Here is a 27,823-nt window from a genome sequence, read left to right as displayed (position 1 = left end):
GTGTAACTAGGAAGTTCTTACCACACTATAGTTCTGAAAGCAGGAGACCTGCAGGTGTGCCACTTTGTGTCATGGATTTCAATGGCATTTGGGCCAAAATGAACTGAGTTTATTAAGTAAAAACTTCAAAACTTCTCAACCTACGTGAGCTTCTAAGGCTGTGTTGGCACACGCAACTCACTGCAGCTGGTACATGGTAGTTGATGTGTGTGCAAGGGAGGAAGTACACAACTCCTCAAACGATTTGGACCATCTGTACTTACTGCTGCTGCTGTGCCTGACTTTGGCAGGGCGATGGAGAAGCAAAGGGCTGTGTGTTTTCAACATCCAGAGTTATTCGTTCCCTCAGGAAATTAGAATAAGTTGCTCTAAGTGCTATCGAAAGGAGAAGACACTATTGGCAGTTTTACTATGAAGTGCCAAACTACTTCTGTATCTCTTTCAGAGTGACCCAGAATTTGTTCAGTGGAAAAAAGAGCTGACAGAAGCTTTTACTGAGGCACAGAGGTTGCTGCGTCGGGCTCCAAAGTTTCTCAATAAATCTCGCTCAACAGTTGTAGAGCTTTCAAAGCCACCGCTCAGCCACAGGAATAGCAATGGTCTGTAGGAGAACAAAGTTCACTTAGGGAAAGCTACTGCGTGAACATGTTGAGTTTCACAGAATCCTTATGAATTACTTTGTGCAGTCCTGGAAGCGGGATGTGCTTAGGAGAGGAAGAATTAGATGTTTACAGCATGGGATAATGTCAGAACTCTGTCTCTGGAGGTGGTGAAGACTGGAACAATGGCAAGTGAATTCATGCTCCTAGCAGTGGTGGAAACTATCACATGTAGAGGCTGCATATTGCTCCCATGCATTCCTGCACCCTGGCGGTGTCTGGAAACGGTCCGTTACTCTAGAACTACTGATGGAAGGAAGATGCTGTTTTCTCTGCAATACCCTTGTTTGGTGCATACCAAGCCTGGAAACTGAAGTGGTTACTGCTGGCTAGAATTACACTTGTGTGTGATACCGACAAATCCCTCAACTTTGGAAGGAGCTGCAGACTTGCCATGTTGGATAACCTTTAATCTGTCGTGTTGCCATGTTCTTTCCGACCATTACTGCTGACTTTATAATAACCTTTCTCCATACTGCTGATGATCAACAGTGTGACTCTTATGCACTTCAAAGTACTGAATTCTAACTGTCCTGTGGTTTAAATGTTATTGCTACTTCATGGAAGCATTGAACTCAAGTTATTCACTTGGTTTGTTGTACTCGGTAATAGTAGCTACCACCGTTTTGCTTCTTCTACGTATATGCAGTACTATAACTGACACAATAGAGTAATAACTGGTGAAGAGGAATTTATGGTAGCTTCATCTAGTGCTCTGTTGTATAAATTGACTATTTTAGCACAGTTTTTAAAGAGCAGATTCCTTTTGACAAGTTTACAGTGAATATAAAGACAGTTCTTTTCCATTTCAGGTCAACTGCACTTTTTAAAAATTAAAAAGAAATTATTCAAATCCAATGCATTCTAGTGCATGTACTGGGTTAAGATGTCTGGGTACCTCGGTACGTATTCTGGATCACTCTTCAGTTACGGGACTTGTGGATCCTTGTCTGTTGTACACAAAACATAAGCAAGTGTGTTCTCATAGCATAGCTATCCCAGACTTTCACTGTAGCTGAGCTCTGGAGGTCGTGCTTACATCACATGGCTCGGCTTGCAAAAGGATTTTTAATTTTATTTTCTAGAGAATTCAAAATGTCCACATTGAAAACAGTCTGAGAATACCGAGGATGGAACTCAAAAAATGAGCTGATCAAATGCCAGATTTGTATTAATTCTGCCTGAGACACCAGTCCTGTCATGTGGAAACTCTTTGCAAAAGTAACGATATAATCCCTAACTGGTAGACAACTTTAAGCATGTGATGTCAGCCTCTCCCTAGTCATTGTGATGTTTTGTAAGAGTTCTGTCAGGGCCGAATTTAAGCTTTTTTTTCTGATTCTGTGAATGCCTTAGAGAACATTTTCTGCCCAGTTACAGTGGTACAGCTCTCATAGTCCCTGAAGATGGTGAGAACTGCATCCCTGTAAGTGGGAACAGAAGCTGCACCAACGGCATACTCTGTCCACCTGGTGTGCACAGTTTGTCTCACTTGTGTTGCTAGCAGATAACCACAGAGTTGTAGACTTATGTCCTTTGTAGAAAAAATTACAAATTGGCGTAAGTAGGAGAACTGTTTTGAAAGTATGTGTTTATCCTGAACACTCTAGTGATAAAATTGGATGTATTTGCTTCTAAAAGTGAGAGTGGCTTAACTGCATAGCGTGTGCTTTCCCAAGTGTGCAAACTCTTTGGTACAAGCTGGTGCAGCATAAAAGGAAAAATGTGTTTTGGGAGATACCCCATGTGAGTCAGGCGATATCTTTTTGTGAGTTTATCCCATTTATTTTTTTATTTACTCTGTAAAAAGAGTGCTGACGTCTCTGTCCTTGCTGGTAAGTGATGTTCAGTGCCTCAGCATCCTCTGTAAGGAGAAGTTGTGGTATTTACTGAAGTTGGAATACAAAATGTCTCATCTTATTGGTGTTGACTGTGCACGGGGTGTCATGAAGGTTCTCCTGCGATACCATGCAATGCTTTTATTTTTCTTGTGGATTTGGGAAGAAAACTCCAGTTACGATAAACTCTTCTCTTAGCTCTCTTGCAACTTGTTCATATTTCCTTAGTTCCTTACTGCTTCTGTTTTCCTCTTTAGTTGTTTTCCACGGTTGCTTTTTTTGCCTTGTTGGCAGAGGCTGGCAGTTTGTGATGCAGCACACCATAGCTCTGGGCTCCGTAAGGCGGGGTAGATCTGCAGCTGGGAAATGGTGCCTCAAAACCACAGGTATTAGACGAAACAACAGCTGTGCATGACTTACGGGAATAGGCGTATTTGAAGGGCAATGGAGTTGGGGTGGCCGTAGGACACGCTCATTAACCTGGGGCTGATTGCCTTGCCTGCGTCAGCGGTGGCTGGGGCTGGCTGGCAGCCGAGTGCCATCCACAGCACCGGCCGGGACAGGAGGGCAGCGTTCCTGTCCTGTAGTCTGATTTATCAGTGACATGTAGAAGATCTGTACTGCTCACTCACACGGCCGTGCTGGTACGGGAGGAGAGGTTACCAGAGCAAGAACCCCGCACGCGTTGCCCACGTTATGGCCCCAGCAACGAGGGAAACTCTGCGGAAAGATCCGGGTCTCGTGGTGTGGGGAGAGGTCTGGAATTCGGCCATACAAAGCACGGGGTGCCGTGCTACCCCTAGCTGGTCATTCCCGGTCTAGGTACTACATTCTTCAAAGGTTTTTCTTGGACAAAGATGCTTGATGGTCTTATTTTACATGAGGGTCTTCAGGTGTACGCGTAGAAAATGTTGTTGAACATTGAGAAAGTAAGGCACGGCATGAATTTTATGCATGTTGACCACATTGGTAGGGCTTGTTTTAAAGTTCAGGGAAGTAAAGATAAAAGAAATTAGAGCTTCAGGCATCAACAGAACCAAGTGAATGATTAAGCACAGATTTTTAAACAAATCTTCTAAAAGTCCTATAAAAAATGCTTCTGTACCGAAGATTTATGCACATAGGGAAATGGTTTCTTACATTTCAAAATAGGAAACGAGATGCTAGATAAAGCCATATCGAATACTCCCCTGATGTATCCACATGCCGTCTGCGTTGCAGGGATTATTTTCTAGTTATTCCTTGTGTCCGATGAATGAGCTGATAAATGCAGGAAGGCTAGATCCTGGAAAGCAAGTGCGTGGGTGAGGTGACTGTCAAAGATGTGTGATTTCTGTGGGAGCTGGACTCAGGGGCTTTGCAGTAACTTCCAGAAGAGCTGGGGCTCTGCTTGGTGTTCTTTTCTATTCCTTTTTTTTTTTTTTTTTTCCCCCTCTACTGTGAGGTAGGGGGGCAGTTCTGATGTGTGGGACTTGCTGTAATTTAATGGCTCATGGGGATACAGCAGAATCTTGCCAGGTTCAGACTTTGACAGATTGCAGTGTAAGTGCAGGAGGAGCACCCCAGCAGTTACTCAGGCTGCAAGCAGCGTGTCCCCAGGGGCACGAGCACGGTAGGTGCTGCCAAGTGTTCCCTGCATGCCAGCTGAGACATCCCATAATTGCCAGCATAAATTTGGCAATTCTGTTCAAATTTGGTGATTATTTTGCATACTTATGCAACTGTTAAAGGAACGTATTTATATAAAATCCTTCATTCAACTGTAGGCTATCCACTTCTCTAAGTTTTACAGCCTCTTGGTGTTATTTATGCTCCAACTTGGTCTGGTGAGGTCTAAGGCTGCAGTCCTGTTGTGCCACTTGGGGATGAGCCTGGTGGCACAGATCTGGAGCCGATGCAGTTGGTGCTGATGTTACCAGCACGGTGCCCAAAGGCTCTGAGCACACTGGTGGCTGCAGGACGTGGCTGGGGGACGTGGGCAGCGCTCTGCTGCATGCTGCAGAGCTGGGACGCGCGCCTCCGGTCAGATGTCCCTCGAGTCCAGCAGCTCTCCTTCAGAAAAGCAGCAGCAGTTTTCCTCTCCTTCTGCTGAGGCTGAAAAAAAAAGGATCACCAGGTTGGGTTTGGTTTCACAATAAACGCAGGTGTTTGCAGCCCAGCGTTTAGGTAATAGAAGTATTGTGAATTTGGTGCTAAACAAATCCGAGTTGTGATGCTGGTGATGCCGCCGTGGCTCTGCAGCTCCTGTCCGCAGGAGCAAGGAGCTGGGTGCTGCGGAGTTACTGTGGGCTTCAGCCTCAGGTGGCAGGAGATGTGGCTGGGGACAGGGGAGCCCTGGAGCTCTGCGCGCTGCTCTTCTTGGCAGCTGATCAGCTCAAGGACGAGATTCTTCTTGCATATCACTTACCTGTCTACGTAGCGAGTCGCATACCGCTTTTACTGTTCCCCACGCAGCAGATGGCAATGACACAGTTACTTTAACTCTGAAATGCTCACACTTTAAGTATACATGGAGGAAGGACTATTTTGAAGTGTACAGTAGAAAGTAAATAGTTCTAGTTGTGTTGATTAATATAAGGAATGAGTCAGTTCTACAGATGAGAAACCTGAAAAGCGTATTTTGAAAAAGCATAGTATTAATTTTAATATTGTAAAAAAAAAAAAAAAAGAAAAGGAAAATATCTAAAATATACAGAGAACATATGTATATCCAAATGTCTGAGGAATTTCAAGATAATCTACTTTTGTTTTCTGTTGATTTCTATTCCATGGTGTACATATTGTGTGGATTGAACATTGGCTGTTTTAATACTATTGTTAAATTGTATTTTTATTTTGTGTTAAACTAATCATCACAGACTCAGCTTTATTTTGTTTATGTAAAGGTCGCTATGCTATGTAGGTATAAAACCAAGAATTCTATTTTAACAAAAAGCATTTTATATTATTTATTAAATACATGTTTCTCCAACTTCTGACATTCCACAGAATTTCTGCTCCATATATGTATAGCTTGTCTGAAGAAACGGCAGTTCCTTTCAAACAGGATCAGTCAGCTTTATTCTGTTTTTCAGAATAAAATTGGAATCGTTTCAGTCTGTCCCAGTAACCCGTCTGTTACAGGCATACAGAATTTCATGCGTTATCAGGACCATCTCTAGGTGCAGTGGTTTATGAACGCAGAAACATCTGAAAAATCCTTGCAAATAACCCCTGGGTCCGGGCGCTGTAAATCCCCTTTGTTCCTGTGTTCCGGTGAGTGACGTTTTATGCACAGTCTGCGGTGGGTGGAACAAGAACTAATGACCTTAAATCGGGGCAGGGAAGAGTCAGCTCAGATATTAAAAACGCTCTTTAATTGTGAAGTTGACGAACTAATGGAAGAGGGAGCCTGGAGAGGCCGGAGACCTTGAGCACCGTCAGCTCTGAGCCCTTTGTGTCGAGCAGCTTGTGCGGAGCGCTGGGGTTGTAGGGCAGGGATGGGCAAGCTGGTGTTTGGCAGAGGTGGTTGTGGATGTGGCTGGGGTGGTCCCCGCAGGCAGCAGCCCTGGAGGTCCACAGGGAGCAGCTCGCCTGGGGCTCCTGAGCTGTGGTCGGGGCATGCGAGTGATTTGGGGCAGCGCCAGGGCCAAAAACCTTTGCTGGAGCGCTGCTGCAGATCTGTAGGTAACAAAGCCAGACACCCCTTCCCAGGCAGGGTACGAAAATAGCACTAAATTCATCAGATAACTCATTTGCTAAAAATACTTCTGCTTTCCCATCGTGGGCTCTGCGGGTTGAGGAGTGCGTTTAGGTGTTGAAGTACGCGCTGCTCGCTTCCACCCGCTGTGGCGCTTGGAGCATGTCCCTGTTTGGGTGTAAGGACGACATCTCGAGGGTGAGCTGCTGTGTCTGCCCTGCTGGCGAAGCCACCTCCTCACTGACACACGGTGTTGGTGCTGGGGGGACCCACAGCAGGACGAGGGGGCTGCTCTCCCCCACCCTGCCTCTTGCCCTGCTTCTCCCTTCCCACCCCATGCCCACCGGGTCCCCCCTGGCTCCTGCGCTGGGACGGGAGCACTCGCACTGCCTGGGGTGCTCTCATGGGGCAGCTGCTGTGGGTTTTGGCAGGGGCCAAAGCCGTGTGCTGTTAGAAAACATGAGGATGAGCTCAGAAAGCAGGGGGGCAGTGCCTGGGATCGGTGTGACTTGCTGCTTTGCCAGACTGGGAAGGGAGGCGGACGCGGGCTGGAGCTGCCGGTCGGTGCAGGAGGCTTCCCGGCTGCTTTGTGTTGAGGACAGGGAGAGAGCAGGTGAGACAACAAATAAACGGGTCTGAAAAACAGAATAAAGTGAGAGGATCCTCCGAGAGGTGTTTTCATGAGCACTGTTTCAGTGGCTAAATTCAGTCCTTCAAAAAAAAAAAAAAGGAGCAGATTCACATGAATAGCTACTAGTGATTTAAAGAAATATATTGAAAGAGAACCTGTTTTCAATGTGTAATTTAATGGTAAGAAAAGCCAGTATCTGTAAATAACTTTAGATATTGTATCTATGAGAATCATCATTTGTTTTATGTACTTGGCTCTTTTCATATTTATTGTGCAGAGGAGGGTTTGCCCCTTGCTGGTATTTACTACTGCACGTGTGAGGTAGTACTTTCACAGAGACTATGTTCAGAGTTTACAGTCCTCCGCAACTTGTGACGTGCCACACTTAGTTAATTCTGCCATTATTTTTTTAAAGGATTATTTTGGAACAGCTAAGCTGCTTTTGTGTGTTGGTCAACTGCTCTCATACAAAGAGAACCCCAATAAAAAATGTCATTTGAGCGTGTGCTGCCGCTTGGTCCTTTCCCGTCTCGTGGCTGTTCCTGGAGCCTCCGTGGAGCTGAACCGAGGTGACCGCAGTTCTTCCCGACAAACAGCCTTGGGGTGGAAAAAGGTGGGAAGAGTTTAGGGAGCACCATGTCGTGGTGAGGGCCGTGGGCACGGGGTTTGCACGTTGCACAGGACAGGGCATGGTGGCACCTCCATGCTCTGCCGGGCCCCGCTGCTGCTGCCTGGACCCCGCGGAGAGGCCGGGTGCTTTTGATGGATTTCTCTGAATTTTTCTCCAAAGCTGTGCCTCTGTTTCCCACAGCACTCCCATCACAGAGGTGAATCCCTTCTCTGACCAGAGAAGACATCACTTGCGGGCACAGTATTTTTTCAGGCTTTTTCCCCAAGGCGCTGCTCCACGGGGAGGGAGGCAGCGGGACCTGCGTGTGAGGGTCCCCGATGCCCCCCCAGACACCGCCTGGGGGGCTCTGAGCGTGATCCTCAGCTCGGGTGTGCTGCAGCAGCCTGGAAACCCACCCCATGCCCCCCAGTGACCCCTGGGCACAGCACTGGGATGTGCCAGCGGTGCTGGGGGTGCCCCTGCCCTGGGGAGCTGGGGCTGTGGGGCCGCTTTCATGGGGGGCACAGGGAGGCTGAAATCCTGGGGCTCCCTGCCAGGGCTCCCTGCACCTCCTTGGGTACCCCAGGGCTGGACCCTTTGGTGTCAGCACCGCGGTGGCACAGAGCGGGGCAATGCGAGCACGGAGACACGTTTGGGGTGGGCGCAGCAGTGGGGTCGGCAGGGCCCCAGGCCCCCTCCCTTGCCTCTCCCAGCCGAGGCCCCGGTGCCTCCAGCCGCCTCTGCGGGGTATTTTTAGCAGTGACATGTGTCACCTCAGCTGCCACCGCAGCAAGGGGCGGAGGGGGAGGCGCAGGCAGCCCCCCGGCCACGCCTGCTGCTGCCTTTGCTCTCCGGCTCGCCGGGGTCCAGCACCACCGCAGCGCCCGGTGCCACTGGCGTGGGCCAGCAGCCCCCGCGCCCCCGGCACCGCACGCAGGTAAGGGGCACCCTGGGGTGGTCTTCGGGGTCGGGGGGCAGGTCAGGGCCCAAACGGAGCGTTTTGGCCATGCTTTTAGCCCGACACTGGGCCCCTCGGTGGGGAGGGCTATTTTTAGGTGGGAATGAAGGGCGATAGCGGCAGCCCCGGCTCCGGGGGCGGCCTCCAGCAGCTGGTCAGTGCCGGGGGGCTGCGGTGGGAGCGGGGATGGGGATGGGGATGGGGAGCGCCCTGTCCTGTGCTGGAGGGTGGGGGGGACCCCTCGGTGGCCTCAGCTCCCACCAGGTCCTGGGAGGCAGCGGGGTGGGAGCGAGCCCCCGGGGGCAGCTCCAGCGTGGGGACCAGACCCACGTGGCTGTGGCCCAAGTGGGGCCGCGTCCTGCCCCCAGCTTGAGGAGAAAAAGAGGTGTTGATGGTGGTCCTGGCCCGGGTTTGTGGGCTTGGTTGAGGCACGTCCCCCTCCGTGCCTCAGTTTCCCTGTGGATTCAGACATGGGGTCTCTGCTACGGGCACTGTGTGGGCTGGGGGCTCCACACAACCTGGGGGGCTGCTCCCCCCGGGGCTGCAGAGCCCTGCTGTGGGGTCGGTGAGGGGGCAGCTCCATTCCCCAGGGGGTCTGTGGGGCAGGTGGCAGCCGGGACACGTGGCGCCCGGGGCTGTCGCCCAAGAAGGCAAATGACATTCCTCAGCCGGGCTCCTGGGCCGCTGCGGCGCTCCTGCCCTTTACTGTACAAGGCGAGGCGGGCCCGGCGAGCCCCGACCCACTCGGGGCCTGAATGATCCCGACAGGTGAAGCCGGGATCAGCCCTCAGCGGGGCACGGCTGCACCCTGCACCACCCCGGTGCCACCGCCACCCGTGTCACCTCCTCCCGGCACCCCCTGGCCCCGCTCCACGCCGGGAACGGAGGCGGCCGCACGTGGCCGAGCGCTCCTCGAGGCTGTAAAATGACTCGGACCCCCCATGGCCGGCTCCAGGCTCCTGTCCCCGTGCCCACCGGGGCCGGTGATGTCCCAGGAGGGTCCCCCCGGCCCCGGCTGGCAGCCCCCCTCGCTAACTCTCTCCTCTCTCTCCCCCGGCTCTCCGTAAGGCTCCGTCCGGTCTCGCTGCCACCATGGCCATCTCCTCGCGCCTCGCGCTCTGGGAGCAGAAGGGAAGTGTTGGTGGGGGCCGGCGGGAGGGGACGCCCTGCGGCCACGTCCCCCTGCCCTGCACGTCGCTGCGCTCACGCTGCTTCCAAGCCTTCCAGCCCGGGGCACTTCGCAGCCTGAATTTTCCATCCTGAGCAATTCCCCTGCTGCTGGCGGCTCTCTGCAGGGCTGAGTTTTGGGGGAGCCCACAGGGTTTGGTGCTGGGCGCTGCTGCGTGGGGGCATGGCAGAAGGCGAGAGGCTGGGGGGGCCCTGTGCTGCGGGGGGCTGGGGTCGGGGCCAGCAGGGCCCTGAGGGTCCCCATGCTCTCAGCAGCTCCTTGGCCCCCTGCAGCCCCCCCTGGGTGGCCAGGCTGGAGCTGCACGAGGGAATTTTCTTCCCAGCACTTCCCTCCCTGTGCCAGCCTGAGGGGCTCGCTGGCAACCTGCACAGCTCCTGCACGGGCAGAGTGGGGCCGGGTGCTCGGCTCAGCTGCCCCTACGTGCTCCTGCTGCTGCTGTCCCCATGGGGCTGGCTGGGCTGGGCTGGTGTCCCCACGCTGCCCCCATAACCCAGCTTCTGCTCCTGCAAACAGATCCGGGAGGAGGACCAGGCCCCCCCGCCATCTGCACCCCCCCTGCTCCTCTCTGTCATCCCTGGGGGGTTCATCAAGCAGCTCGTCCGCGAGACCGAGAAGGAGTCCAAGGAGGCGAGGCTGAAGAAGAAAGCCAAGGCCACCGTGAAAGAGGACGTGAGTACCGAGCAAATTGTGCCCTGTGTGCCCTCCCTGCAGCATTCAGGTGGCACCTCAGGGCTCAGATGGGGAGGTTCAGGCTCTCGGTGCACTGCAGGGGTTTGTGCGCACCCCCTGGCTGGGCCGGACCCTGCCCCTTCCCTGTCGGACCCTCCTGAGGCTCCTCTCCTTCTCTTGGCAGCCCGCGGGGGAGGCCGGTGGGGGCCGCACCGGGGACCCCCCAGCTGCTGGAGGAGCCACGGCCAGCAAGGGGCAGCCGCTGCAGAACGGGCTGCACACAGAGGGGCAGGGGGGTGAGGGAGCCCCGGCCCCCCCAGGCACGGCGCTGCCACCCGGGAGGGCTGCACCAGGTCCCGGCCCCTGCAAAGCCCCGGCCCCCACCCCCAGTCCGGCAGAGACCCCTCACCCGGGGGCTCCCGAGGCAGCGAAGCCGTCATCGTGCCCTGAGAAGAGCCCCAAGGACGCCCACCCTGGGGGGAGCCCCCCAGCTCCAGCCCCCGCGCCCAGCAGGAGCTGCAGCAAAGGCCCAGTGAAGGAGGGGGACGCGCTCAAGGGGAAGGGTCCCGAGGGCAGCAAGAAGGAGGAGAAGGGGGCACCTGAGAGCAGCAAGAAGAAGGGGGAACCTGAGAGAAGCAGGGAGAAGGGGGCACCTGAGAGCATCAAGAAGGAGAAGGGGGCACCCACGGTCCAGGAGGGGCCCACAGCCAAGGGGAGGACCAAGAGGGAGCTGGCGCTGGCCAAGAAGGAGCCGGAGAAGATGAAGAAAGATGCGGGAGGTGGCAAGAAGGAGGCGAGGGAAATTAAAGGGCCTGGAAAAACTACAAACAAGTCCGAGGGACCGAAGGGGGAGCCGGGAGGCATCCAAGGAAAGGCAGAAGATGGGGCAAAGGAGGCAGGGAAGGCAAAGGACAAGTCAGGGAAGAGTAAAGAGGCACCAGAAGTAAACAAGGAGGCACCGGGAGAGAGCAAAGAAGCAAGTGTGGAGAGCAAAGAGGAGACAGACCAGGACCAGGTGATGCCTTTGCAGATTTTGTCCCATATTTTGGGGCTGTGGGTGCAGCTCTGTGCAGCTCCTCCCATTCGTGTGCCCTCACCTGGGGGCAGGGGGGGAGGCAGGAGGGCAGAGGGGGCAGTGCCAAGGGCTGGAAGTGTCCCCGTGGATGGGGACGCAGCTTTTCCTGCTCGGTTTCCTGCCTGTTCCCGCACATTTCCCCTCTCTCCTCCCCGCAGGCTCCCAGGGACGTTTGGTACGAGGCGGAGAAGGTTTGGCTCCTCCAGCGGGACGGCTTCACGCTCGGTAACTCCTTTCCTTTCCTGCAGCCAGCTCCAGGGGCACTTTGGGGTCTGGCCATGGGACGGGAGCCGGGTGACCCCTCGGCAGCCCCATCACCCACGGGCTCACGCTCGTCTCGTTGCAGCCACGCAGCTGAAGCCGGACGTGGGGACGCCGGAGCTGCCGGCGGGCAGGGTGAGGCTGCGCCTGGAGGGGGACGGCAGCGTGGCCGAGGTGGACGAGGACAGCGTGCAGCGGGTGAGGCCTCTGCGGGGGCTGCCACGGGGCTGGGGACCCCATCCAAAGCACCGGGCACGGGGCAGGATGACACCATGGAAGCCACCGTCCCGCTCGCAGGATGGCGAGGGCGCAGTGCCAGTGGCCACCAGGATGGTGGCCCCGGTGGCCGGCTGCTCCCTGATGGTTCCCTGGCCCCTTCCCTACAGAGCAACCCCCCCAGCCTGGACCTGGCGGAGGACCTGGCCTCGCTCCTCAGCCTCAACGAGTGCAGTGCCCTCCACACGCTGCGGCAGCGGCTCCGTGCCCAGCTCCCCTACACCTACGCCGGGCCCAGCCTGCTGGCCCTCGGGGGGGGGCACAACGCTGCCAGCCGGGTGGCGAAGGTGAGGGGGGGCCCAAGGGGGTCCGCATCCCTTGGGGGGCCTGTGATGGGAGGCAGGCACCGACCCCCACCCCGGGGATGGTGGTGGAGGAGCCGAGCCGGGAGCTCCGGTACCGGCAGAGGGCACCGTGGCACCACCGCAGCCGCACGGCTGGGGGGGTGCGGGGGGTGTGCGGGGCTGGGGGTCCTCCAGAGGGGTGTGAGAGTTGGGGATGCTCTGGGGGTTTGCAGGGCCCCGGGTGATGCTGGAGGTGTGTGGGTTTGGGGATGCTGGGGGGGTGTGAGGGGTTGGGGATGCTCCTGGGGTGTGCGGGGCTGGGGGTCCTCCGGGGGTGTTTGGGGCTGGGGTTGCTGGGGGTGTGCTGCTGCCAGCCCAGAAGCTCTCCCAGCAGCCAGGAGCAAAGCTCTGCCTCGCTGGCACTGCAGCCAGGAGCAGGTCAGGGCGCGGTGTTTGAGTGCATGGGGAGTCCCAGGGGAATCCTGCACCCCGGGGGGAGAAATCATCACCCTCCATGTGAAACATCTCCATGCCTCCATCCCCAAGGAGGGATGTGAGTTGTGCTGGACGCTCCCCCCACGCTCTCCCTGCCCGCAGGTGCTGAAGGGCCGCAGGGACGGGATGCCCCCGCACCTCTGCTCCATGGCACAACGAGCCTACGGGGCCCTGCTCACGCAGCGGCAGGACCAGGCCATCCTGCCCCTGGGGTGCAGCGGCGCGGGGAGGACGGCGTGCTGCCAGGGTGCCCTGGAGTACCTGGTGGGCACGGCGGGCAGCCTGGACGGCACGGTCTCAGGTATGGGGCCAATGGGCAGGAGACCCCCGGGGCTGCGCGTGCCCTTTGGCTCCCGGAGCCTCCAGATTTGCTATTTTGATAAACCCCAGAGTAAGCAGCGGGAGGGGATGACTTGCCCGCTATGGGCAGCACTGCTCCCCTGCGATCAGGTTACCGATGAGGTGAGGGGAAGCGATCAGCTGGAGAGCAGCTCTGGGCTTCGAGGTCCAGGTGGGCTGAGGGCACGGCACGCTCCTGCCAAGGGCTGGCACAGCCCCTCCTGCCGGCACAAGAGCTGCCCCGGGGCAGGACGGGTTGTGGTGTGTGCGGGTGGAGCTGGGGGTGCAGCCAGAAGGAGAAGCTGCCCCCGGTGCATGCTGAGCGGCTGCTGGTGCTGGGTTTCAGTGGAGAAGATCCAGGCGATGTTCACGGTCCTGGGAGCCTTCGGGTCGGTGACCACCAGCCACAGCAGCAGCTCCACGCGCTTCTCCATGGTCCTCTCGCTGGATTTCAGTGCCACCGGCCGGATAACTGCTGCGCACCTCCAGGTACTCGCGGGCCCTGCTGCATCCAGCAGGGACAGGGACAGAGCCGGTGCCGTGCTGGGCACTGGGGCTGGGGGCTGCTGCTGACGCCCCCCTCTGCTCCCCCCCAGACCATGCTGCTGGAGAGGGGCCGAGTCGCCCGGCAGCCCCTCGGGGAGAGCAACTTCAACGTCTTCCCTCTGATGCTGGCGGGCCTGGATGCGGCGCAGAGGTGAGCGTGTGGCTGCAGGGTGCAGGGGCTGTGCAAGCCCAGCACCCCGGATTTTAGAGATTTTCCATAGTGCAGGGGCATTTTCTGGTGCCCTCGCTTCACTAAAACTATAATTGGGCTAAAGTTTAGTTTCCAAATACCTTCCCATGCGCTGAGCTCTGGTGTGGCTCACAGCACTGCGTGGCACTGAGCAGGGCTAAGTCCTTGTTTTCCAACCCCTTCCAGGACCACGCTGCATTTGCACCAGGTGGCTGAGAGCAACTTATTTGGGATCAAGCCGTTCTCAAAGGTAGGGAGCAATGACAGAGCCTCCTGTCCCCCTGCTCGCGTCCCTCTGCATCCAGCTGCTGGGTCGCCCCTGCAGCTCTCCAGGGCGTGCTGGCTGCTGAGTCCCTGCTCAGAATACTACTTTTAGGGGCTAAAAAGGTGGCGTTTGGTTTCCAGAACCAGCTCCTTATTAGTCTGAGCTGTTTGCAAGGTCCTCACGCTGCTGGTGCCACAGGAACGCAGGCAGATTTGGGTTCAGAGATGGGGTTTTACACCATCCTCTGAAACAGCAGCCCCTTGGCCACTGTTCCCTGTCCCCCCACGGCACACACATGTCCCTGGGCAGCCAGGCTCGGCCGTGTGGCTTGGGAAGGGCTCAGAGCATCCTGCGCCAGGGCGAGCAGATGGCACCTTGGGGCTGCCTGGCCGAGAGCCTGGTCCCTTCCCGGGGCAGGGTCACCTTGGCTGGTGCTGGCGGGGTCATTCCGGCACAAGGGAAGGACAGTTTTAGGTTGGAATACATTGCCTTGAAATGCCATTTTCCTTTCTGATCTCTGCTCTGGATTTTTAAACTGGAAACCTAATTGGTGGCTTCCCAGCCTTTGTCCTCGTGGCTTCCGGGGATAACTGCACCGACTGATCCCCTGCCATGACACGGGTGTCTCAAGTACCTGGGGTGTTTGAGTCTGGAGAAATCATGGGTTCAGCTGGGTTCCCTCATTAGCAGCCACCTCCTGGGCCCCTGCAGGAGGAGGAATCCTTTGGATGAGGCGGGCTGGCTGTGCCAAGGGGGGGACGCTGCCAGCCCCGTGTGCTGTGCCTCGCCTCGGGGCTGGGTGTCTGCAGCGACAGCCCTCAGCTTAGGGGGAAAAAGCCTGCTCTTGCTGAGGGGCTGCACCTGCAAGAAATAAAAAATGAAAAAATCATATTAGCCAGGACACAGGGAGCTCCTCTGCCTGGCTGGGGTGCCCAGGTGCTCTTTTTCCATAATCCCACCCAAACAAGCCCCTGATGGTGCCGAGCAGAGTTCCCCGTCCCCGTGCCACCCCGTGGTGCTCCCGGTGATGCTCTCCCCCTCCTGTTCCCTTCCTCCCACAGCCCGAGGAGAAGCAGAGAGCCTCGGCGGCGTTCGCCCAGCTGCAGGCTGCCATGGGCACGCTGGGCATCACGGCGGAGGAGCAGGCGGCCGCGTGGCGCGTGCTGGCCGGCATCTACCACCTGGGAGCCGCTGGGGCCTGCAAAGGTGAGGGGGGCTCGTGCCTCATTTCCCTGCACCCCTCATTTGGGGCCTGGGATCAGGGGTGGGAGACGGAGCGGGTCCCGGTGTGGCGGGGTCTTGCTGGTGTGTTGCACCCTGGAGGTGTTGAGGCGTGATGCCCGCAGCGGGGCTGCTGCACAAGAGATTTATTTGCATGCTTTGGGCTGGGTGATGCCGTGTGCTGCTCCGGGGGGCAGGAGTGGGTCTGTCCCCTGGCTGCCTGCGGGCAGGATGGGGTCTGTGAGGCTTCACCTCCTGCCAGCTCTCCGGGGAGGTCCGGGGTTGGTGGCTCCTTGGGGAGTGCCTCTGGTTTGTGCCGCTGGCTCACCGCGTCCCCAGGGGTATGGCAAAGGGGCAGCTTCAGGTAGCCGTAATGTTATCATCTCTTGAGTGTCTAATGCAGTAACCGAATTATATTAGGATGATTCTGGATGAAGATTGTATTTATAAAGACTTTATTAATACAGGCATATAGAAATTGCCTTATCCCGTATAAATTATTTTAAGATGTGCTCTAACCCATTTTAGAGACAGCCACATTGATTTACACACTTCAATTTATGAGGGCTGCATAAAGGCTGCTATAAACTCAGCCGTAGACATTTATAAATGTCTCCGCAACATGTCATAACACATCTTATGGTAATTTATGCCATTAATCATTTATTAATTATTTTAAAAGGATGAATGCTGTCGTCACTTAAAGTGTGTTCTCTCTTTCTCCTCTCTGGCATTTTCCTTCCCCAGCTCCCCTGACACCCTTCCAGCTGTTTAAAAATGACCCTGCTGTCTCAGGCTGGAGTGTTGCGATGAGGCTTTTAGTAAAAAATGGAATCCTTCTGCCTTGAGAGCTTTCAGGAGAGCAGATTTTGGAGCTGTGTCTCTTTTTGAAATCCCCCAGAGCTGGCAGGGGCTTTGCTGTGCCCGCGGGTCCCGTTGGTGCCGGGCGCTGTGCGGCTGTGGGGGGGGGTGACCCCCTTCCTTAATGAGGGGCAAGGCTTTAAAACCTGCTCTCATAATTACCTGAGCGGGTTTACTCCAACACGGGTTCAGCAGGGTCTGTCTGTCCCAAGCATCCTGAAAGTTGAGGGTCAATTGAGTGCTGCGTCCCAGAGCCTTGCAGCAATTATTTCGGCAGGGCTGGGAATGTTTTTTAATGGGCCCGGGCAGGGCCTGGGGCTCCGGAGCTGGCTCGGGTGGAGGATTAACAACCAGAGCATGTCTCAGCATCACTCGCTCTGGTATTGATTCCCCCATCGTGTGTCAACAAAAGGGGAGAAATGAAAGGAAATATGGATAAAAAATGGATCAAAGCCGGATGGAGCAAAAGTCTCAGTGGGGGCAATGACTCTTTTAATGTGGTTAAACCTGTCTCCTGATAGCCATCTCTTCCCTTCCCCTTTTATGCGCTTTGAAGTTATATATTCAGAATCCTCTCCCCGAGATCTCACCAAAGGACGCCTCGTCTCTTTGCTCGTGTTTGGGAGCGTGGGCAGGCGCTGAGCCACCCCCACCCCACGGCAGCCCCCGGCACGCCGTGGCCGCGGAGCCCCGAGCACACCTTAGAGGTGCTTTTTTTTTTTTTTCCTTTTCTGCTGATTGCTATCGTCTTGTCGTGAACTCTGTTTGTCCAGGAATGAAACAGGAGGGGAAAGCATCATCTCTCCCTGGCTGAGAGGAGAAAATACATTTGCAGCTAGAAAAACATGGGGAAGAAAAGGTTGAATTTCAAAAGCTCACTCTGTCCCGGTGTCAGCATTTCCCCTTGCTTTTGAAACACGTTAAAGCAGCTCTTTTTGTGAGAAACCAGCCTGACATCCAGAGGCCAGCGGGGCACCTTAGGTACCAATTCACCGAAGTGCTTTCAGTCCCCTTTGTGTGCTGCAGAATATTACATATTTTCATTTATTCATTAGCTCTTTAACCGGGGAGGAGGTTTCGGGCGCAGCTGGGGGTCGGCATTCAGCTCCCTCTCAAGCTGCCTGTTTTGCTGACTGCTCCAGAAATAAAGCGTCACAGCTCTGAGCTTTGTGCAGGCTTCCCACCGCGAGGCTTTCATAGAGCCGAGGGTGTTCCCGGTGGCTGCAAGTTCCCAAAGCCCTCCTGGAGCAGCCGGTGGGTGCACACGGTGGCCGGGAGCCCAGGCAGTCGGTGTGGGTCAGGTTTTCCTTGCTGTGGCTCACAAAGCCTTGGATTGCTTCGGGTGGTGCTGGGGAGGAGGAGCAGGGTGAGCTGTGCCTCAGCGGTGCCGAGCGTCGCATCCGCGTCCCAGGGCTGTGGTTGCTTGTGGGGGGTTCAGGGGGCACAAGCCCACCCAGGGCCATCTGCCCGAGAGTTTCCAGGAGGACTGGGAGCTGTTTAGCCACGTGAAATAACGGGGGCATCCACCAAATGCAGGGGGAGAGCAGCAGGCAGGAGCTGTGGGCACTCACCGTGTGCCTCCTGCGAGCGCGGACGGCAGCGACCTTCTGCCTTCTCGCCAGAGCTGTGAAAAATTCCTTGACCTGCATTATCGCTGCTGTTTTACAGCCCCCGAGACGTAGTGACCTTTCCCTAATTGATGTGGAAATGGCATTGTTCTTAATGCCAGCCGAGCTCGACGCCCAGATTTATCCTAATTTTTCATTACTGCCTGTTGCTAAAAGGATGAGGGAGCAGCACACCCGTAATTAGCACCGAGTCAGAGCTTCCCTTCTATGACAAATATACCTGTCCTGGGGTGGATTTCCCACTGCTGCCGAGGGAAAAATGAGCTGGCAGCTCTGGCGCAGCAGGTGATGGAGCTGCAGTGCTGCCAGCACGAGGGTGATGGGCAGCCTCCAGCATAAATCCATGCCACGGGGCTGCATGCGTGCTGCACCTCCTCGCAGAGCCCTCAAACACCTGTGGGCACATCCTTGCCGTTTGGTCCGAGGTCTGTTGCAGCCCTTTCCCCTGGATTTCTGTAGGTGCACAGGACGTGGAGGATGCAGGTTTGCAGGGGAAGCTGAGCACGCATTGTTTGGGTTCGTGGAGCTGCTCGCGTGTTCCCCTGACCAGGCTGCAAGGGCCGTGTTGGTGTCAGGGGCATAGAGGAGAGCTCGGGCTCTTCTACGGCCACTTTTCAGCTGTTGCTTCCATTAGATGCTGCTGCTTGGGCAGAGCGGTGCTGGCTGAGCCAGAGCAGCGTGCCCCTGCGTGCCCATGCTCAGGGCATGCAGCAGAACCAGTGGCAGTGCCAGTGTGGCTTTCCCAGGAGCATGCCAGGAGCGGGGGGAGATGTCAGCCTCCTGCGGCACGTGAGAAGCGCTTTTCCATACCTGGGGGTGCTTCAGGCAGAGCATGTGCTCCTCATTAATCCCTCGTAAAACCTACACTGCACCTGCAGGCTGCAGCTCAGTGCTGAATTCCCTCTCTCTCGGCTGTGCGTGTCCTTGCCCCGTGCACGGCCCAGGGCTGAGGCTGAGGGGCAGCGTTTGGGTTCGCTCTGCCTCAGCTCCGTGCTGCCTGAGCAAACCGTGCAGGGGAGCGCTCCTCTGCTGCCTGGCCTCGTTCATCAAAACGATTCTTGGAAAAGATTGCATGAGGGCTGGCCTCTGCATCCTGCCAATTTTTCTCTCTCTCTGTTAGAGCCTTTCGCTCTGCAGCACCTGGGTTTTCCTGCTGCAGGGAGAAGCAGCGCTGGTTTGGCACGGCGTGTTCCCAGCAGGCTGGTGGCTCTGTGCATTTAATAAGCTGTGACCCTCCGGAGCAATGATTTTGTTTTGACAGAGCCACCATGGGAAAGGCCTTAAACAGGACAACAGTCTCTAGGGTCTGCATCTTGGCTCAGTGACCGTGCCCTGCAGTGTGCAGGGAGATGTTTCCAGGCTCCTCTGTCCTCCAGAGCGGAGCTGGAGCCTCGCAGCCTGTGCCAGGACGGATGTGCCGTGAACCCTCCCGTGCCATGGGCACTGCCAGCAGCAGGTCCCTGCTTTGCCAGATGTTTTGCAGTGGTCAGGATGGTGCCATGAGCAGATCCAGCCCAGGGCCATACCCTGACATTGCCTCCCCTTTTTGGGGCCGTGGCATCCTCATGCGGCTCCCGCCCCGGGCGGGCTGTGTCTGCGCACGGCGAGTTATGGCGCTATCTGTTCAGAGCCCTGACATCTTTATTACAAACAGTCGGGGAAATGCAGCCAGAATGGCAGATTTCTTTAATCATACTATTACACAGCTCTTCCCTTTGTTATATATAGGCTTTAATATGTCATACATCAGGCAATGGGTCAATGGAGAATAGACCGGAGGATTTAGTGCAGGACAAATAAATTAGCCATTCAAGCCAGGAGGAGCCTCCTCTCTGCCTGCTTCCCCACCCAGGGTAATAAAGAGGAACAAGCAGGCTTTTTTATTTGTCCCATTAGCAGCGCAAACATTTTCATGACAAAATAAGTGGAAGAGAAGGGCCGGGCTGGCAACTTGTGCCCAGAGCAGGGGAGGCGGCTGAGCGGGGCTGCTGGGCTCTGCCTGCTGCAGGGGCAGTGCTGGCAGCTGCGGGATGTGCCCGGGGTGATTTCGGGAGGGCTCCAGCCCTATTTCTCTTAGCAGGGTGCCCAGCTCCCAAGGACTCCCTGAGCATCGGGGCGGGCTCATTGGCATCGCCTCCTTTGCTGCTCTTGCCCTGAGGGAGATGAATCTGGTGACTCCGAGAGCTGGATGGAGCTGGTGCTCGCCCTGCACGGCCCCGCTGCTCCTTTTAAATAGGGCAGAGTGGGGCAGCTGGGGGTGCTGCCCTAGTGGGCAGCATCGTGCCAGCTTTTGTAAGGGCTCGTCCTCGCTGCAAGCCCCAGGGCTGGCTCCTCACTGCCTCTGCCCAAAGACACCACTCGGAGGTCTCTGGATGACTTTGTTCCATTTCTGCTCGTTCCCACCGTGCTGCCGTGCCAGCTGGCTGCTGCTGCAGCATCTCTCGTTCCTAGATTTGTAAAAGGATTTATCCCGCAGCTTGTTTCCCTATTGATTTTAATCATTAAGCTGGAGCCACTATTGCTGGATATAAATAATTTCCTCTGCCAGCGTACACCAGCTCTGCGTGCGGGGGATGCTGAGAGCTGTGCTGCTCTCGGGGTTACAGGGACAGCAAACATTGCCGGGGCTCAGTAAGGTGATCCTGGATTTTGAGGGATTGGCTCCTAATCCCATCAGCTTCCATAACCACATCTGCCAGGCTGGCCTGCTGAAGCTCTCATTGTGCACAGGCGGTGCTGCCGATGCCTGGCTGGCAGCAGCAGGCTCAGCCTGCCCCCAGCCTCCCTGGGCTGCCTCTGGACATTTCTGCAGGACTCTGGCAGGTCTCTGCCCAGCCCCACTGCTTGAATGTGGGGCACTGAGCACCACGGGGGCAGCAGCACGTGGGGACCCCTGCGCGGGGCAGGCAGACCCAAAGGCATTGCTCTGAGATCCCCCAAATTCTCAGCTATCCTCCAAGCAAAAAAACAAATCTTGCAAAGCTGGGAACATCACCGCAGCTGCTGTTAGCAAATGTGCCCTCCGTTACCCCCTGCACCCCCAGGCAGGGAGGGGAGCACAGCCAGCAGTGCCCGAGGTGGGGAGCTGGGGCTCCAAGGGCCCTGCAGGTTGTCGCTGACAGGGGGCTGCAGGAGGAGTTAATGGGCTTTAAGGAGGAAAAAGGGTTTTGGGTGTGTTTGTGGTGTCAGGCAGTGAGGTCAGTGCCCAGCCCCATCCACTGTGGGAAATTACAAGAGCAGGCTGTAACGAATGGCATGAAACTGAGTAGCACGACAGTAAAAGGAATTAGTGAAGTACGTGGCTGCTGACTTATTGAAGGTGTGCTGCAGTAACCGAGAGCTGCTAAACCAGCTGGAAGCCTCAAGGAGCACGCTGGCAGTCCCCTGAGTTTCCATGCAGGATGCCTCCAGCAGTGTGGGTTGGTGTTGGGGGCTGGAGCTGTGCTCACTGCTGGGTGCTGAGCGCTGGGAGCCGCTGGGGCACCGGGAGCAGCGCCTCTAATTTAGCAGGCTCTTCTAATTCAGCAAGTTCTAATTCACCTTGTTCCTCTTCATTCCTCCTCCTGTTCCTCCAGTCGGCCGCAAGCAGTTCATGAAGTTCGAGTGGGCGAACCGCGCGGCCGATGTGCTGGGCTGCGAGCTGGAGGAGCTCACCACCGCTGTGTTCAAGCACCACCTCAAGCAGATCATCGCCCAGGCCACGGCACGGGGCGGCCGGCTGCCCCCCGAGGAGGACAGCCCCTCAGGTGCCCCAGTGCTATGTTCTTTTTCCCTTTACTTACGGAATTCCTACTTCCATACAGGGTATTTCTATTTATCTATGGAAATTCTGTGCTCTGCACTGCTCCTGCCTCTGCTGTGGGGACAGGCAGTGCCTTTTCCTTTTCAGGCAGTGAGGTCCATGTAAATGCATTCATATTAATCAAATTATTAACCCTGCCTTGCCATGTCACTGTCCTCAGCTCTAGAGCTGACCCCACGTGTCGCTTGGTAAGGACACCTGAAGGTCAGGGAATTCAGTAACGCCACTGGAAGATAAGCGATGGGGATAAATGCTGTGAGAGCTCTCCCTAGAAATGGGAAGGGAAAAAGGAAAAAAATGCCCAGGGGGAGCAGGGTGGGCTTCCCCCTGTGCCTGCTGAGGACACAGCACCGGCACCATGCTGTGTGCGCCCACGCTGTGAGCAGCTCCAGCGGTGTGTGTGCCGTGCTAGTGCCTGACAAATTGCTGCTGAGCCACCATAAACTTCACGTTAGCGTACGGTCTGATTCATGGGGGCAGATCCAGCCTGCACGGGGAGGGGATGAGCTACGACCCGGCTTTAAGGTCATGCTGCCTGTTACAGCCAGGGCTCTGCAAGTTACCATGATAAAAACAAGTGCTTGCAATGCTTCCACCTCCTGCACACGCAGCAGGTGCTGGAGGTGTGCAGCCAGCTGGAGGTGTGCTGCCAGCTCTGCTTCATGGGGCAACCAGGCAGCAATAAACGTTGTGTCTTTGCTCCTCTGGCAGGGCCGAAGATGACGGGCGTGGAGTGCGTGGAGGGGATGGCTGCGGGTCTCTACGAGGAGCTCTTCGCTGCCCTCGTCTCCCTCATCAACAGGTACAGAGGTGCTGAGCCCCAGGCACTGTGCACCAAGGAGCTGCTGCTCATTTATCCGTGGCAGATGTGGCTTTGCAGGCAGGAGCTGAGGTTACCGGGGGGTGTGGAGCAGTAAATGGCCAGGGCATCCTGCATAGAACCACGGCAGTGTGGGGAGGGAATCGCTTCTTGCTGGAAGCTTGATGGCAAGCAAGGATCGAAATGTCAGGAACAAGAGGAGTCACCTGCCTGTCCCCAGCACCCTTCCTCTGCCCATTTCCATCTGAGAGCCAGGGTGGGAAGGACATCCTCCATGTGCCAGTGTAAATCTGAAAGGCTCTCCTGAGATAAATTCAGTAGTTTACACTGGGGTGGGGATCAGACCCCCAGAGCATTCAGTTTCCTCAGTTCCAGTGTTCAGCTCAAATTGTTGAAGTCAGCATCCACAAAAAGCTGGTGTTTGAAAATACTCCGTATTGTTGCAGCAGGGTTATTTTTACCTGCAGTCGAATATTTTTATTCTAATTCCTAGCAACCACATTCCGAAGGGAAATTGCTGATGGTACTCTAAGACCTTGCAGAAGGTTCTCTTGAAAAACAGCATTAAATCAGGATGTGTCCCACGTCCCCCATTCCCTTTAAAGCCAGCACTGTTTTGCCTGGCTCCCTTTCCCACAGCAGCCCATTGTAAATACACCTGGGTTTTGTCATCCAACCTGTGCTTTCATCGGGTGCTGCACCCTCAGCACCCTGTGCTATCAGAGGAGCAACGCAGGATAGAGGAGCAACGCAGCTCCTCTAATTTTCTCTAATCGGGGCAGGCTGCCTGGCAAAGGGGCTGGGGACAGGCAGCAGGCAAAGCACTGAGAGCACCACGCATTAAACCAAAGCACAACGTGCCTTAAAAACAATCCCAGAGACTTCTCAGTGTCATGCTCCCCTGCTGTCCTTATCTGAAATACTGGAAATGGCTGCAAGCGCCATTCTGAGAAGTAAACATCTCTGTTTCTCCAAGGAACCCTCTGGATGTTGCTTCTCAGATCAGTTCCAGCCAGGGATTCCCTCAGGAGCAATGGTCTCCTCCTGCAGCAGCACTCGGGAGTTTGGAAGCTCCTCAGTAGCCATTTCTGCATTGAACTTTGCGTGTTTGGGTTAGGATTCAGTGCTTTAAACAACCAGAGTGTCAGGGTGGGGAGCGGCGTGGGAAGGGCAGCATCTCCACCTAGGCTGGCAGAAGTTACTCAGCTGCAGTAGATGAAGGAGGGTGAAATTCAGACTGAACAGGACAAGGAGATGCAGTAACTGAGGCTGTTGGTGCTCCTGGCTGGAGACATGGGCAGGGGAAATCAGCACTGGGGCCATCACTGCCACGTGGGATGATGCTAACGAAGGGATGTGCACAGCTGGGGGAAAAGCTGTGTCACCCCTGGGCACAGCACGGCGTGCCCCTGGGTAAAGCCCCGTGCTGTGCGTGACCTCCCCCAGGTCCTTCTCGTCCCAGCACCTCTCCATGGGCTCCATCGCGGTGGTGGACACCCCCGGCTTCCACAACCCGCGGCACCACGGCGGGGAGCGCGCGGCCACTTTTGAGGAGCTCTGCCACAACTACGTGCACGAGCGGCTGCAGGCCCTCTTCTACGAGAAGACCTTCGTGTCGGAAATGGAGAGGTACAAGGAGGTGAGCGCGAGGGCTGCGGCCGTGGAGCTGCCCCCCAGCCCCTGCGCACGGCTCCCTGCGCCCCAACGCGGTGAGACAGTGAGCGCCCAGGAGCTGCGATGGCCGGAGTGCTGCAGGAGGGCTCCGTGTGGAGTGGTGGCACGAAGCCTCTTGTCCCCCTGCTGTCCCCGTCACAGGTCCCTTTGGATGTTTGTGACACAAGGGAAATGCCAGGCGGGGCCGGGTGTCCCCCTTGGCACGCTTCTTCCCGCTCAGGAGGCTCTGCGCCTTCTGATGACACAGCTGGGTTTTTCCTAAATTACCCTCAGGTGCTGAATAATAGAGAATAGAAAGGAAAATGATCAATTATTGCAGAAATACGGGGCTGAAAAATCTACTGGCAAAGATGAACTGATTAGCTTTGCAGCAGTTCCTTTAATACCTCCAGCTCGGGAAGAACGGTCGAATTGCCGTGACTTAATATTCACACCCCACTTGCACCAAGTGTATTTGTGCCCTTTGCTGGTTTCCAACCGAGCATGAAATGGAGGAGGGCTCGGCAGGCCGGGCTCGCCTCGTGCTGCCTGCTGGCTGGGACAGGGGCACGGTGGCTTTGTGGCCGGGGCAGTGACTGTGAGCCCTGGTGGCACGTTGCTCACACAGGAGTGAAAATGAATGGAAGCAACGCCTGCAAGCTGCACATTAAATAATTGATCCTTTCCTTGGTGCTTTCGTGTTAAGTCCTCAATTATTATCATGTCCATTATTGATGTGGCATGTCTGACATTCTCCGAGTGCTGCAGGAGCCCTTTCAGCACGGTGTCCTGAGCCTCGGAGGTGCCCTCGGTGGCAGCTCCGCTCCGTCTTCCTCCCCGCCGTGCGGATGTGCCTGCTCCTGGATCCTGACGCCAGACCATGACTCAAGCAAGCTTTTAAATGATGTTTTCCAGGAAAATGTTGAGGTGTCTTTTGATCTTCCAGAGCACTCTCCGCTGGCCACGCTGTCCATCATTGACCTGAACTCCTCACAGGTAACCTCTCCCCGTGGCCCCGTGCAATTCGTTGCTCTGCCTGCGCTCCCCAGCTTCGGGCAGCAGCGGTGTGGAGCGGGGCAGGCGCTGGCTGGAGCTGGCTCCTGTCCCATTCCCGGTGGCCCTGGGGACATCTCCACCCTTTGGCAGCTGCAGGTGCTGCCCGGCAGCCTGGGGGCTGACCGCAGGGGGCTGCTGTGGATCCTGGACGAGGAGGTGCTGGTCCCGGGCTCTGGGGACAGCGCTGCCTTCGACCGCCTCTGCTCCTACTTCGCCCCGAAGGGCCCCGACCAGGACGGTAAGTTGGGGGCAGTCCAGATGCTCCCCTACCCCCAGCTGCTTTCCTTCCAGCATCACCATTTAGTTTGGGGAATTAAAGAATGGCCAGGGGGAGACAAAATGCTCTGCTGGTGCCCGCTGTCTTGCGGCCCCACTGGTGGTGGCAGCCCCATGGGAACTGGCCAGTGACCCCCTTGGGGTGCTGGTGACCCCTCCGGTGCATTGGTGATCCCCTCGGGGTGCTGTTGCTCTTGCAGGGCCTGGCTGTGTGCGCAGGTGCGAGCAGGAGCTGCATTTTGAGATCCCCCACCAGCTGGGCACAGACCCCGTGCGCTACGACCTGGCGGGCTGGGTGGGCAAAGCCAAGCTGAACCTGTCGGCAGAGAACGCCAGCCAGCTGCTGCAGCAGTCCAGGCTGTAAGTACCATGGCACCGCCAGCAGCCCCGCAGGAGCAGCCTGGGACGGGGGGGAACCCAGGAAAAGGCTGCTTAGCTCGGCTTTGAGGGAGCCCAGGGGGTTCAGTTAGGGGGTGGGGGGTGGGTGCAGTGAGTGGCAGCCAGAAGTACGTGTTTTGGTTGGGGTAGGTGCTGAACACAGCTGGGAATAGCACCGTGGTGAAGAGCTTTCCACCAAAAGCACCTGAATCAGCAGATCCCATCACTGGCACGTTCAGCAGGACTCCCCTGCACCCATGGGGGAGGCTGGGCAGAGGGGATATGCGGGTGCACCAATGCCAAATTCGCCACTTGGTTGCTGGGTGCTGGGTGCTGCCTCCCCCGTGAGCACGTTGGCAGCAGAGGAGCCCCGTGCATGGCCCCACTGCAGCCCCAGCACCTCCTCTCCTTGCTCGCCCCCCAGGAGCGCGGTGCAGGAGCTGGTCCTGCCTCGCCGCCGTGCGCCCCGGGGCTGCCGTGCGGTGGCGGGGCTGGAGGGATGCTCGCAGGCGGCCCTGCAGCGCAGCGCTTGCATCAGGAAGACCTTCGCCAGCAGCTTGGCGGCCGTGAGGAAGAGGTCGGTGTGCGCCCAGCTCAAGCTGCAGGCGGTGAGTGGGGCACGGGGGCACCACGGGGCTTGTGGGCTGGGGGCTTTGCCGCACTGAGACCCAAACACACAGGGAAAGGGGTGCCATGAGCTCCGTGCCCCGCTGGGCTCTTGGCCAGGGATGCTGCTCTGGCCTCAGGTGGCCAGCGAGCCCCCCAGCACCGCTGCTGCTCGGAAAGGGAAGCGAATTGTAAAGCAGATTACAGGCACACCTTGCTGTGCCGCTGCTTAATCCTGTTAAGGGCTCAGGACTGGCCCCACGAGCTGGTCACACACCAGCCTCCCGTTGATCTCAGCCATAACTGGGAGCCTAAATTCTCTCGAGTGTCCTGGCTGTGCCTGGAAAACCCCAACCCTGGCAGCAATTAGGCCGTTAGGTAACTTTTTGTAGCCCATCAGCCGAAAACTTGAGGCATGGGGAGGAAGGGTCCCACTCAGCTGCTGCCCCCAGTACGCACACAACTTTTGGCACTGAGATAACTCCCTGAGCTGCCCGGACACCCTGCAGCGGGTGCACAGGAGTGATCACCCACCGACACGTGCTGCTTGTTCGCCCCCCAGCCCCACTGACCTCTGCTTGTCCCCCAGGACGCGCTCACCAGCCTGCTGCGGCGCTCCCAGCTGCACTTCATCCACTGCCTTGTCCCGGGAGCGGCAGCGGACGGGGGGGACCCGCTGGCCCTGGACATGCCGTCCCTGCGAGCCCAGCTGGGGGGCACCCAGCTCCTGGACGCCCTGCGCCTCCGCCGCACCGGTACGGCCCTGTCCTGCTCCGTGCAGGGGGGACACTCCATCAGATCCCATATTTGTGCCCCCTTAAGCACATCTCTGGCACTTTTCCCACTCTGCCCTCCCCGTGAGGGTTTTGCTGTGCTCAGGGCAGCTCCCCGAGTCCGTGTCCCCACCGGGAGCCCCCCGTTTGCTGTGCCGCAGAGCCCCTGCAGCCCGTTCCCTCTCCAACCCTACAAACCTCCCCCGGCTCGTGCGTCCCCCCCAGCGGTGTCTGCCTGTCCCCAGGGTACGCGGACCGCATGCTCCTCACCCAGTTCCGGAGGCGCTTCCAGGTGCTGGCTCCGGCCGTGATGAAGAAGCACACGTCTGCCTACGAGGTGCCGGATGAGAGCAAGGTGCGTCCTGGGCTGGTGGCATGGGGCTGAGAGCCCCATCCTGGGCTCTGCCGGAGCTCTCCAAGTTCTCCCTGGTGCTGCCAGGGCTGTGTCTGCCCTCAGGAGCCATCCCTGGAGCTCCCAGCTCTCTCCAGGCAGGATGGGTCAGGGCAGTGTCTCCCTGCCCTGGGGCTGTTTCGCAGTTCCCTGCCTGGTTCAGCCACTCCTTGGGGCTGATATTGTGCCTTGGGTTATTGTTGGGGCTGTAGGGTCACTGCCTACAGGTCTGCTGAGCTCCGGCTCTCCCCACAGCCCTGGGTGTTGGTCCTTTAGTCCCCAGCCAGCACTGCAGGACCCACTGGGGTGGGGGCACCCACCTGGAGCTGCTGGGGAGCTGCCACATGCAGAGCACACCAGGGGGTTTGTACCCATGAGACAGTCCCCAGGAGCT

At 57.0% G+C, this 27,823-nt stretch overlaps 2 protein-coding genes across 6 annotated transcripts in view; both read left to right on the top strand.

Annotated features, from left to right (window-relative positions):
- The window catches only part of GRK3 (G protein-coupled receptor kinase 3), a 65,513-nt gene extending 58,201 nt beyond the window's left edge, over positions 1 to 7,312 (top strand). The window contains exon 21 of the mRNA XM_038187525.2: positions 446 to 7,312. Coding sequence (XP_038043453.1) covers positions 446 to 607 — 162 coding nt within the window. The 3' untranslated portion in view covers positions 608 to 7,312. The remainder of the gene's footprint in view (positions 1 to 445) is intronic.
- Positions 7,313 to 8,203: 891 nt separating this feature from the next.
- MYO18B (myosin XVIIIB) overlaps positions 8,204 to 27,823 on the top strand; it is a 55,902-nt gene continuing 36,282 nt past the window's right edge. For 4 of the 5 annotated variants that reach the window (XM_072024234.1, XM_072024233.1, XM_038187523.2 and 1 more), the window contains exons 1-21: positions 8,204 to 8,354; positions 9,444 to 9,506; positions 10,078 to 10,233; positions 10,418 to 11,248; positions 11,467 to 11,533; positions 11,655 to 11,767; positions 11,956 to 12,132; positions 12,727 to 12,925; positions 13,310 to 13,452; positions 13,560 to 13,660; positions 13,886 to 13,949; positions 15,026 to 15,170; positions 21,250 to 21,420; positions 22,188 to 22,278; positions 23,743 to 23,935; positions 24,865 to 24,945; positions 25,096 to 25,243; positions 25,482 to 25,641; positions 26,084 to 26,267; positions 26,855 to 27,020; positions 27,284 to 27,393. In XM_072024234.1, the coding sequence (XP_071880335.1) occupies positions 9,468 to 9,506; positions 10,078 to 10,233; positions 10,418 to 11,248; positions 11,467 to 11,533; positions 11,655 to 11,767; positions 11,956 to 12,132; positions 12,727 to 12,925; positions 13,310 to 13,452; positions 13,560 to 13,660; positions 13,886 to 13,949; positions 15,026 to 15,170; positions 21,250 to 21,420; positions 22,188 to 22,278; positions 23,743 to 23,935; positions 24,865 to 24,945; positions 25,096 to 25,243; positions 25,482 to 25,641; positions 26,084 to 26,267; positions 26,855 to 27,020; positions 27,284 to 27,393 (3,339 nt within the window). In that variant the 5' untranslated portion in view covers positions 8,204 to 8,354; positions 9,444 to 9,467. The remainder of the gene's footprint in view (positions 8,355 to 9,443; positions 9,507 to 10,077; positions 10,234 to 10,417; positions 11,249 to 11,466; positions 11,534 to 11,654; positions 11,768 to 11,955; positions 12,133 to 12,726; positions 12,926 to 13,309; positions 13,453 to 13,559; positions 13,661 to 13,885; positions 13,950 to 15,025; positions 15,171 to 21,249; positions 21,421 to 22,187; positions 22,279 to 23,742; positions 23,936 to 24,864; positions 24,946 to 25,095; positions 25,244 to 25,481; positions 25,642 to 26,083; positions 26,268 to 26,854; positions 27,021 to 27,283; positions 27,394 to 27,823) is intronic. The other variant, XM_072024232.1, reaches the window with a different exon arrangement.

This window comes from Anas platyrhynchos, chromosome 16, assembly GCF_047663525.1.
Source record: "Anas platyrhynchos isolate ZD024472 breed Pekin duck chromosome 16, IASCAAS_PekinDuck_T2T, whole genome shotgun sequence".
NCBI classification, from domain to species: Eukaryota; Metazoa; Chordata; class Aves; order Anseriformes; family Anatidae; genus Anas; species Anas platyrhynchos.
Note: the sequence above shows the minus strand (reverse complement) of the source record. Positions and strands in the feature narration are given on the sequence as shown.